The sequence below is a fragment of the Palaemon carinicauda genome, chromosome 8 (assembly GCF_036898095.1).
Source record: "Palaemon carinicauda isolate YSFRI2023 chromosome 8, ASM3689809v2, whole genome shotgun sequence".
NCBI classification, from domain to species: Eukaryota; Metazoa; Arthropoda; class Malacostraca; order Decapoda; family Palaemonidae; genus Palaemon; species Palaemon carinicauda.
This window is the reverse complement of record NC_090732.1, coordinates 147,945,301-147,958,259: the sequence shown is the minus strand read 5'-3', so window position 1 is coordinate 147,958,259 and position 12,959 is coordinate 147,945,301. Positions and strand designations below refer to the sequence as shown.

At 39.8% G+C, this 12,959-nt stretch overlaps 2 protein-coding genes across 3 annotated transcripts in view; both read left to right on the top strand.

Annotated features, from left to right (window-relative positions):
* Positions 1-12,959, top strand: part of LOC137645026 (uncharacterized) — a 335,221-nt gene that overhangs the window by 19,437 nt on the left and 302,825 nt on the right. The window lies entirely within an intron of this gene.
* Positions 4,943-5,329, top strand: LOC137645486 (uncharacterized). The gene has a single exon (XM_068378291.1). The coding sequence runs from the start codon at positions 4,943-4,945 to the stop codon at positions 5,327-5,329; it is 387 nt and encodes a 128-aa protein (XP_068234392.1).

Here is a 12,959-nt window from a genome sequence, read left to right as displayed (position 1 = left end):
TGGTTTGGTATACCTATGTTAGCAAGAACGGTTGTAGTGGCCCTCAGCTGCAACCTAGGTCTCGCTATCATTCTCTGATTACTTTTGTCAATTGCTGCTTCGCCTAACTGGTCTGGTCAGAAACGAAGTTCTACACATTGAACCAAAGGCTCTCTTGTCTTGATCTTCGTGAGATATGACCTTATCATGATGTAAAAATGGACAGAGCTCTATCTCAATACATTGTAGTCAGTTTAGAAGTTATTTCAAAGAATTGGAAGGGTATCAGTTTTAAATGGGTTAAAGGTTGTCAAATGACTTCGTTCCTTTTTAAACCTGACAAAATGTAACCTAGTATATGCATATTGCAATATTTTAATGGTTAAAAACAGATTTTCAGCAAAACGTGCAGCACTAAATTATCAGAATATTAAGTAATTTAGTTTTGTTTCTTCTCTGGCTAAAAATGGGCTTAAAAAAAAAAGTGTCAAATACCGTTAAGTATCATACCTCAGATACAACTAAATTTAACATTTCTAAGCATAAAATGGATTTGGACACTTACTTATCTCCAATCTGAGAGCCCATTTCAGTGGAGAAATTCTCATTGGTTCATTATATGGGGTGATTTTTTTTAACAGCTACTGATTTTAGGCAAGGGCAAAATCTTGTGACCTTTTGACCTCTAGTGACCTACTTCATTAGCATATGTGCAAATATGATATACATTTACGAAGAACATAAAATTCTCAATGATTTTGAGTGGTCATACGTAGCAATTGGGCCATTACTTCAAAAGATATTGCAATTTATATTTCCCCTACCCCAAAATTTAGGATCCCATATTGGGACCATTCGTAGATCTTCATGAGGTGATTATCAGCATTAAGCTACTGCTCTAAGCTTGGCTTCAAACTTTTTTCATCTATGAATGTATACCTATCAAGAAAAACTGTGACATTTTGCCACCCCCAGGTGTTACCAATATCTGGTCTGGCTCATGGACTATGAGCGAGGATGCCAACCTTATGTTAGTTTCTATCATTCATTACAGCTTATTTATATAATTTCTTCTTCCGGTGAATATTACTTCTAATTCACTTTAACTTTTATTCTCAGAGAAAAGGTTATGTCTATTTTACTTACAATAGACTTCGCTGATCTGAAAGTGTATTAATTCTATGTTTCCATACTTAGCAGTGCATTGTTTGATTTATTATTTTCAAGGAGTTAGGATTGAATTGCTTCTGCTGCATGGAACCATATCTGGTCATATCGACAGAAATATATTGTTTTCATCAACTCACGAACATGTATGTTAATCCTGCAGTTATTATTGAAAGCGTCACGAAAAGATATTAAAACTAGGACTATTTTTTGCGTAAAAAGACACATCATGTTAAATAATACATTGATATTTGGATAATATCCTTATGTTAGTTTTCAGAAAAATCTGTTTTTCAAATGTGGTCATTTTATATAGTTCCTTAAGTTTAATTACATCCCAGGACAGTTTGTTTATCCAGAACAATTTTTTTTTCTAACTAAAATCATAAAGATAGTCATCTTAAAGGTCAAAGTACATCAATCCACTTCTGAATGGGCATCAGCGTCTAACTGTCTGATGGATAACACCATAAGGGCTATTATTGTCAATATTGTACCACCTGTGTGTCACACGATCGTACATAGTAACAACATTTCTCTTTTTGCATACATTATTCATTGTATCTTCGCTCTCCCCTCGCACTGACAGTAACTTGTTTTTAACCTGTCTGCCTACTTTATTGTTAACAGAACCGGTTGCCATTTGGACAAGAAATACCATGTTTATATTTTTTTACCCTTCTTACCGGGACCTAGTGTCTATATATACTCAATGTGTCTATAATAAAGTTACTCAGTTGCATTCATCTCGCCATTGAGTCACAACCTACTCTTGGCCCGTCACATTGGTGACGCCGAAAGTCAACTCGCACCTCCCCCCTTCCATTTCCCCCTCACTGTTACTATGGCGGACTCCACGGAAGTTGGCACCGCCATATTCAAACTTTCGTCGTTCACCAGCGGAGAGGCATTTGCTTGATTTCAGCACGCAGAAGTCCAGTTTCGCCACAAGGGCATGACTCGCTTAACCACCAAAGCAGATTATGTTCTTGTGGCAATGCCCGAGGACACCTTCCCAGAAATCTCTGACTGCCTTTATGAACAAGGAGACACCCCAATAGCGTATGAAGCCCTCAAAAACATATCTTCTGCAGCAGTACTTGCCGTCGCCAGCCGTCCGTGTAGCAAAGCTTTTTCAACTCTCTCAACAAACTGCTGGGGGACCAAAGGGCTTCGCTCGCCCTCAGGGAAATGACCAGTATCGCTCACCTGCGACCTGCCTCAGACGGCTCTCCTCGCGAGGTGAATCTACTTCGTGTCCTTACGCGCTGCCATTACCCGATGTTGATAGTTTGCCCATATAGGACTTGATGACCAAAAGCCGGCGCCCTTATGGACAGCCCCTCTCACAACCTTCAAGACCTCCATCAATGCCTCCACTCCTGACAAAGACAACACTTATTCAACGTCAATCGAAGCTAAGGTTAATGCTCTAGGACACACAAGCCCACCCCGTTACGTGCTGGAGAGGGCGATAAAGCCACCCATCAACCCACCACATTGCTCGCTCTCCCAGCGACTTCTACAGCCATTTACTGCCGCTCATCGGCCACTGTTTTGCTACTACCACCTCCAGATTCGGGGCTGCCGTGAAGAAAATGTGCCAAGGATTGTCAGTTGCTAAAAATCATGTAAGTAAGCCATCGCTCGTGGTGGTGGCCTCCCTGTTTCTGATCTTTTCTTTATTCATGATGCAGGAACGGGCGTGCAATTTTTGGTAGACATGGGTGCTTGTCGTTCTCTTTTGCCAAGGGAGCTCTTCAGGACACGACGTAGTCTGTATAATTCTGCCCAAAAATCCGCCTGTTAGCTGCCAAACGGATCTGCGATACCTATCTACGGTTACGAGAACCCTCGCATATATCGTTTGGAGACGGAAAATTTAATTAGAAGTTTCTCGCTGCTGACGTCACATTGCCAATCTTCGGTGTGGATCTCCTCTCTCATATCCACCTTCTGGTCGATGTCGCCCACCGACGATTGGTCAACGCAGACTCGTAATTGTCGACCCCCCTTCAACCCGTCCCCTTCCAACCTCGGTATCCACACCAGCGTACCCATGGATGCCTATGCCCACCTCCTCACATCGTACCCGGAAGTTTTCCGTCCAGAAGTTCACCAAAACGCCCATGGTTCCTGCCAAACACGGTATTTATCACCACATCAAAACGACGGGACCCCAGTCTTTGCCAAATTCAGACTTCTGGCACCGGATCGATTGGCAACCGCCAAACAGACGTTCGCCAAAATGGATGAAATGGGGCCTTTGCCAAAAGGCCTCCAGCCCCTGGTCGTCACCTTATACATCGTCCTGAAGAAAGATGGCTCTCCTCCGCCCGTGCGGGGGGCATTACAGCCGCCTGAACATGCAAACAGAACCGGATCGGTACCCCTTCACAAACATCACCGACGTGACCTCCTACCTGCACAAAGCAAAGTTTTTCTCCACGCTCGACCTCCTGAAGAGGTGTTATCAGGTGCCTATGAACCCAAAACACATTCCTAAGACTGCTATCACCACTCACTTTGGTACACACACCTTCAATTACTCCTATTTTGGCCTTGTAATGCCGTGGCCACTTTTCAACGTCTCGTGGATGGCATCTAAGGGACCTCCCTTTTTGTGTATGTTATGTGGACCAACATACTTGTGTTCTTCCTCAAAAGAGGAACATCTCCGTCACCTGCCCATTGTGCTTGACTGCCTACAACAAAACGGCCTTGTAGTCCGGTACGACAAGTGTACCCTTGGGGCCAAACGAAGTGTCGTTCTTACGGTACTGCATCATTCCTGAAGGAGTCCATCCCCTCCCTGAGAATGTAGCAACCGTTCAGAACTTCCCCATGACCTTGACCGTCAAAGCTCTGCAGGAAGTCCTGGGCATGATTAACTATTATCACCGTTTTCTGCCAGCCATTCCTGCTAATCTTTCTCCCCTCTACGTCTCCCTCAAGGGCAAGCCAAAAGACCTGAAGTGGGGTCCCCCTTCAAGAATCGGCCTTCTGCAATGCAAAGAATGCCCTAATCAACCTCTGCTACTCTCACTTTTCCAGTCCCATATGCCCCGCTCCTTCTCTCCACCGATGGCAGCAACGCCACTATTGGTGCAGTACTTGAACAGGTGGTCAACGGCTCGCCCCGCCCATTGGCCCTTCTTTAGCAGAATACTGTCCAAGCAGAATCGGGGTATTATACCTTCGATCACGAATTGCTGGGGGTGCACTTGGCTGTCCGACACTTTCGCCATTTCTTAGAAGGTACGCCCTTCGTCATTCACACAGGACCACATGCCTCTGGTCCAAGCCTTCACTTAACAGTATAACGCCTGGTCCGCCCATCGACACCGACATCTCTCCACCATGGCTGAATACAATGGCAACTTTCAACACGTGCTTGGGGAAATTAATCCCGTTGCTGATGCCCCTGTAACAAACACCGTTGGCCGGCGTTCAACTAGGATTAGATTACAGCACCTTGGCTGAAGCCCAACGACAGGATCCAGAGTATCAAGCATGTAGGACATCCTGCACATCCCTATGTTGGGAAGACGTCCCCCCTCGACAACTCCAACACTACCCTCCTCTGGGATTGCCAGTACTGGTAGACCGCGACCGTCGATTCCTGCTCCCATGCGCCAACAGGTGTTTAATTTCATTCACGGTCTTTCACATCCCTCGTGCTGTTCTACTGTACAGCTGCTGAAGATGAAGTTCATTTGCCACGGCATTACTAAGAATACTAAGTATTGGGTCCGCCGCCTGTACTTCTTGCCAAACTTCCAAAGTACATCAACAAATGGATTCAGGAATGGGCACCTTTCCCCAACCTCAGTGTCGTTTCGCCCACATTCACGTTGACGACGTAAGCCCCCTACCCACATCACAAGGTCATCTTTACCCGTTTACCTTAGTCGACCCGCTCTACTCATTGCCTGAAGCCATTTCCATGAAAACTCCAACCTCCGCCTTATGTACATCTGCTTTACTCTCAGGATGCATAGTAAGATTTGGTATCCCTAAGAATATTACTTCTGACAGGGGTACTACTTTCACCTCTCAATTGTGGACATTAGCGAATCTCCTGGGGATCACCCTACATCTGAAAACTGCCTACAACCCTGCTGACAATGCAGTTGTTGAACATCGTCATCTCACCCTCAAAGCAGCTTTGATGTCCCACTGAAAGGACTCCAACTGGTTTACTCAGCTTCCCTGGGTCCTCCTGGGACTAAAGACCACTCGTAAAGACACCCTGGATGTCTCAGCAGCTGAAATGGTGTATGGTGACCCCATTGGTCGTCCCTTCTGAATTTTTTCCATCTGCAACCTCCTTCGACAATCTCCTGCGTATACGTCACATCGTGGGAAAATTTACTCTATACCGCCAGACTTGCAAGTCCCCAACGAAGCATCATATAACCGACAAACTTGCACTCTGCAACGCATGTCTTCCTACGCAATGATACTAACAAGCACCGCTAATGCCCCTTTCCTTGTGATCCGATGCAATCCGAAAGCATTCCTACTAAACATTCGGGGCAGAGAAGACTGGGTCTCCATTGATCGTCTAAAACCTGCTGATCTCCTGCCAGATGACCCGCCTACAGTTAGCCTCTCTCAATCAGGGTGCCCCATTGAACATGTACAGTATGTCATTTTTTAGAGGGAGAGCCATGTACCACCTAGTGTGTCACACGATCGTACATAGTAACGACATTTCTCTCTTTTTTTTTTTGTATATATTATCCTTTGTAACTTCGCTATCACCCTCGCACTGACAGCAACTTGTTTTAGCCTGTCTGCCTACTTCCATTGTTAACCGTTAAAAGAACCGGTTGCCAGTTGGACAATAAATAGCATGTTTTTATTTTTGTGACCAACCTTACTGGGACCTGGAGTGTATATATACGAGATGTCTATAGTAAAGTTACTCAGTTGCATTCATCTTGCCTTTGAGTCACAACCTACTCTTGGCCCATCACAATACTATCGTGTATATATATATAATATATATATACATATGGTATATATATATATATATATATATAAATATATATATTGTATAATATTATATATATATATATATATATATATAATATTATAAATATATATATATTCTATATATATAAGATATATATATTATATATATATATATAATATTATAAATATATATATATTCTATATATATAGATATATATATATATATATATATAATATTATAATATATATATATTCTAGTATATATAATATATAGATATATATATATATATATATAGAGATATATATATATATATATATATGTATATATATTATGTGTATGTATATATATATATATATGATAATTGTGTATATATATATATATTATATATATTATATATGATAATTATATTATATATACTATTTACACGTGTGTGTGTTTGTACGTGTACATAAATGTTTGTGTATATATTTGTATATGTTTTATGAAATTATCCAGTTTTATTACACAACCAGAGGTCAATCAAAACTGGAACGAAATTCAGTGACAAATATCTTGATCAGAATTTCCGTTTCTTCATATTTAGTTGCTTCCACTTTAGGATATGAATGGTGATAAATTGAATTTCATATTTCTGAAATAAGAAGCAACACTTCCATAGGAAAACCCAAAATGGAGACATTTCTGGAGAAACTGTCCCAAATTTAAGACTACTCGGCCAATAAAAATCTGATTTATGTACCAATGATACACATTTTCTCAGCCGTTCTTAGAAAAGGAAGAAATATTGATGCTATTTATTGTGCGGCCTGGAAAGATTGGTTCATATATTTGTCATCCATAAGATACGATATCTAAGACTTAATCTTGATTCCAGTGCTATTTCACCCTGAAAGAGGGGATGCTTCTAAACTGGCAACAGAACACAAAAATCTGGTGTGAGTAGCAAAGGGTTAAGGAAAGGCAAAATGAAGGAGCAGAGTCAATACGTTATTTTATTTCATCTAATTTTTTTATTTTTTATTCTGCCATTTCAATAATAATTTAATGATATTTTATTCTAATACGGAATAAATCAACTGGATACGGAATATATATACTTATCTTAATAGAATTGTTTTTTAACTCTTGGAAAAATATAGTCTATCTTCCATACTTTACAATACAATTTTGTGTAATTAATAAGTTTAATGTGACATGAACTTGTACAGATCCTTTAGTAATTTATTACTTTATAGATCTTATACATTCATCATATAAAACCAAGATCACTTGATGCTACTCAACATCCAATTCACTATGACGTCAATATTTTATTAGCCAGTGAAATATAAAATCATAAGTGACAAGAGCGGACCAGTAAATGGAAACAATGGTGTCAAAAATCCCGAAGAAAAATCCATTAACATAATTAACATACCAGTTCCAACAGGGATGGAAAATATATTTCCACCTGAATTTCTCACCTAGTCTTTATCCTTTTTCCCTGGTCTAGCCAAGTTGATTTCCCTTGGCATTTGGATAATGCAAAAACATGAGCTTGTGTCGAGCAGTGCTTTAATAAGCAATAGTTTCTTACTTAGACTTGTGGTTTGACATAGAATTCACCTGGCGGCCAAGTGGAAAACTGCTTTGAAATAGTGCGCTTTTGATGTATAAACAAATATATTTTTCTTATATAATTCATTGAAAATATTGTTACAGAAATAAGAGAAGAATGAATGAGGTAGGAAGAGGTCGGTGGCTTCAAATCTCTTCAAAGAATTTTTCATTTTACGGAGGATTTTATCTTTCTAATAAAGACTTAAGCTTTAAACCTACTGCTTAAAAATAGATATTAATAGCACTTTCCAATTTCACGATGTTAGCTTAACGGATAAGTTTCTTTCTCGTGGGTTCGGAGCTGCAGTTCAAATAATTTTTGGGGGGTAAATTTACGACACTTCTGATCAAACAATAAATATTATGAAAGCAAAATGGACTCAAAATGTACAAAGAAAAGGGGAAGGTTAAAAAGAAGAGGGGAATTGAAAATTTAGAAAATATTCCATGTAGGCAGAAGTAGATAAGAAGCAAATGTTAAAAAGAAAATATTTCTTAGCTTATATATATATATATATATATATATATATATATATATATATATATATATATATATATTGTGTGTGTGTGTGTAAATATCAATCACAATGCCATTAATTATTGAATTCTACCTTTAGCAATGTGGAAATACATTCATGATATTAAATGCATTTGTGGTTAATATTTATATTGATCAAAATAACGAGAGTTAGTGATATGTAGTCGTCATAGATAACCACGTGATATAAATTCACTAATCAATTATCATGGTGAGGGGTTGATTTAAAGTCTAAGAACAGATTCCTGAATTCGAATGGAATATGTACTGAAAACTTGTAATAAACTTATATCTCTCTTGATAGCTCTATTGGTAGAGTCACAGCTAGCATGGGTTCAGGTAAGAGGCATAGGCTCGAATCTTTGCCCAACCAAAAGCATTTATCATAAATGATTTTCCTGTGGATTTACATTCCCAAAGGTAAAATTCGATATTAAATGCTATTATAGTTAAGATATATAGACACGATATTGACCCCGTTGCTGCAGTTGAATCGAGAGCTTTATCGGAAAAGGATCAAGACATCATGGATATTATTATTATTATTATTATTATTATTATTATTATTATTATTATTATTATTATTATTATTATTATTATTATCATTTTCTCTATCAGTCTTTCGACTGGGTGGTATTTATAGAGTAGGGATCCGGGTTGCATCCTACCTCATTAGGCGTCCATCACCTTTTTTTATTATGTGTGCCGTTCCTAGGATCACACTCTTTTGCATGAGTCCTGGAGCTACTTCAGCCTCTGCTTTTTTTTTTTATTCCTTTCTAGGGATCTTGGGATCGTTCCTAGTGCTCCTATGATTATGGGTACAATTCCCAGTGGCCTGTCCCAAATCCTCCTTATTTCTATTTTCAGGTCTTGATACTTATCCCTTTTTCTCTCTCTTTCTCTTCAAGTCGAGTCTCATGGTACTGCGACATCAGTGAGTGATACTTACTTCTTGATTTTATCAATCAACGTCACATCTGGTCTATCAACGTCACATCCATTCTATTTGCACGTATCACCCTATCTGTTCTGATACCACAGTCCCTGAAGATCCTTGCCTGATCGTTTTCTATCACTCCCTCAGGTTGGTGCTTGTACCACTTATTACTGCAAGGTAGCTGATGTTTCTTGCACAGGCTCCAGTGGAGGCCTTTGTCACTGAATCATGCCTCTTTTTGTACGGATTCTGTGCAAGTGCTGGACATTCTCTTGCTATGTAGTTTATGGTTTAATTTTTCGTATTGCAATCCTTACATATAGATGTTATTTCCGTCTATCGTACTTTGAACATATCTGGTTCTTAGGGCCTGATCTTGTGCCGCTGTTATCATTCCTTCAGTTTCCTTTGTGAGCTCTCCTCCTCAGTAGCCTTTGACATGTCATCGCTGGCTAGTTCTTTAGGCTCTCACGTATAGTCCGTGCATTGATTTGTTGTCTTAGTTCCCTGTTTTGTTTGCCATTCTCCTGTCTCTGTATATATCTGGGTCTTCGTTTACTTTTATCAGTCCTTCTTCCCATGCACTCTTGAGCCACTCGTCTTCACTGGTTCTGAGATATTGCCCCAGTGCTCTATTTTCAATGTTGACGCAGTCCTCTATACTTATTAGTCCTCTCCCTCCTATCTTACGTGTTATGTGTAATCTGTCCGTAATTGCTCTTGGGTGTAGTGCTTTGTGTATAGTCATACGTTAACTATTTTTCTGGTCTATGCTACTGAGTTCTGCCTTCGTCCATTCGACTATTCTTGCGCGGTGTGTGATTACTGGCACTGCCCAAGTGTTTATGGCTTTGATCATATCTCTACCGTTGAGTTTTGACTTGAGTATCGCCTTGAGTCTCTGCGTAGATTCTTTCCTGATAGTGTCCTTCGTCTCTTGGTGTTTTATATACCTTCTTTCCATAATTCCCAGGTATCTATATCCTGACTCATCTATGTGTTTGATGTTACTCCCATCTGGTAGCTTTATCCCTTCAGTCCCTGTTACTTCGCCCTTTTTGTATTTTGACTAAGGCACATTATTATTATTATTATCATTATCATCATTATTATTATTTGCTAGGCAACAGTCCTGCTTGGAAAAGCAGGAGGCTATGAGCCCAAGGGCTACGGCAAGGAAAATAGCCCAGTAAAGAAAGGATGTAAGGAAACGGAGAATAGTATGTTTAATATAGCTAAAGTCTCTCCTCTACCATTACCGAATGAAAATTATCCACTGCAGTAATTAACCCCCTGAGTGAAGAAGAATTTTTCGGTTATCCTAGTATTGTCAGATGTAAGAGGAAAGAGAAGAGTATGTAAAGAATATGCCAAACTATTCGTGTAGCTCTGGGCAAAGAAAAAACAACTCAGCCAAAGAATGGTCCAATGTAATACTATCTGGTCAGTCAAAGGACCCAACAACTCTCTGGCGGGGCTGGTATCATGGCCAACCTACTAGGGAGACCACAACCTGTCATGAAGTACCTCACTGTCCCAATACGAAATGAATCAAGGTCTAACGTAGTTTACAAGTCTAGATATTCTGAATAGTTGACCAAGCCTCACAGTTTAAAGCTGGATTGGACAAGCGAAAGAGACCTCTCTTTCTCTTCAACTCGAGTCCCATGGTACTGCGACATCAGTGAGTGATATTTTCTTTTTGATTTTGTCAGTCAACGTCATGACTGGTCTATCAACGTCATGACTGGTCTATCAACGTCACGTCAATTCTATTTGCACGTATCACCCTATCTGTTCTGATACCATAGTCCCTGAAGATCCTTGCCTGATCGTTTTCTATCACTCCCTCAGGTTGGTGCTCGTGCCACTTATTACTGCAAGGTAGCTGATGTTTCTTGCACAGGCTCCAGTGGAGGGCTTTTGTCACTGAATTATGCCTCATTTTGTACGGGTTCTGTACAAGTGCCGGACATTCGCTTGCTATGTAGTTTATGGTTTCATTTTTCGTATTGCAATCCTTACAAATAAGAGGTGTTATTTCCGTCTATCGTACCTTGAACATATCTGGTTCTTAGGGCCTGATCTTGTGCCGCTGTTATCATTCCTTCAGTTTCCTTTGTGAGCTCTCCTCAGTAGCCTTTGACATGTGTCATCGCTGGCTAGTTCTTTAGGCTCTCACGTATAGTCCGTGCATTGATTTGTTGTCTTAGTCCTCCGTTTTGTTTGCCATTCTCCTGTCTCTGTATATATCTGGGTCTTCGTTTACTTTTATCAGTCCTTCTTCCCATGCACTCTTGAGCCACTCGTCTTCACTGGTTCTGAGATATTGCCCCAGTGCTCTATTTTCGATGTTCACGCAGACCTCTGTACTTATCAGTCCTCTCCCTCCTACCTTTCGTGTTATGTGTAATCTGTCCGTAATTGCTCTAGGGTGTAGTGCTTTGTGTATTGTCATACGTTTCCTAGTTTTCTGGTCCATGCCACTGAGTTCTGGCTTTGTCCATTCGACTATTCTTGCGCAGTGTGTGATTACTGGCACTGCCCAAGTGTTTATGGCTTTGATCATATTTCTACCGTTGAGTTTTGAGTTGAGTATCTTCTTGAGTCTCGGCGTATATTCTTTCCTGATAGTGTCCTTCATCTCTTGGTGTTTCATATACCTTCTTTCCATTATTCCCAGGTATTTATATTCCGACTCATCTATGTGTTTGATGTTGCTCCCATCTGGTAGCTTTATCCCTTCAGTCCCTGTTACTTTGCCCTTTTTGTATGTTGACTAGGGCACATTAATTATTATTGTTATTATTATTATTATCATTATCATTATCATCATTATTATTATTTGCTAAGCTACGATCCTGCTTGGAAAAGCAGGAGGCTATGAGCCCAAGGGCTACGGCAAGGAAAATAGCCCAGTAAAGAAAGGATGTAAGGAAACGGAGAATAGTATGTTTAATACAGCTAAAGTTTCTCCTCTACCATTACCGAATGGAAATTAGCCACTGCAGTAAATAACCCCCTGAGTGAAGAAGATTTTTTCGGTTATCCTAGTATTGTCAGATGTAAGAGGAAAGAGAAGAATGTGTAAAGAATATGCTAAACTATTCATGTAGCTGTAGGCAAAGAAAAAGCTACCCGTAGCCAAAGAGTGGTCCAATGTATTACTATCTGGTCAGTCAAAGGACCCAACAACTCTCAGGCGGGGCGGTAGTATCTGAACGGGTGGCTGGTACCATGGCCAACCTACTAGGGGGACCACAACCTGTCATGAAGTACCGCACAGCCCTGATACGTGTCGAATCAAGGCCTAACGTAGTTTACAAGTCTAAATATTCTGAATAGTTGACCAAGCCTCACAGTTTAAAGCTGGGTTGGACAAGCGAAAGCGACCTTGAAGAAGAGATGTAAAACCCATTGCAGTCAAAGAGACGGGTTGGTGGCGGGAGGAAAATCGATGTCGATCCTAATATCATTATATGCATTTTCATTACCGGTATTAATGATGTGATTTTGAGTAGGTAGGGTGGGTGGTGGACCGGTGCTTGAAATAAAATCTATGAATTAAAGAAGGCTTGATTTTAGCAAAATTATATATATATATATATATATATATATATATATATATATATATATATATATATATATATATATATATATATATATATATATATATATATATGTGTGTGTGTGTGTGTGTATATATATATACAGATAGGTAGATAGATAGATAGATAGATAGATAGATAATGTGT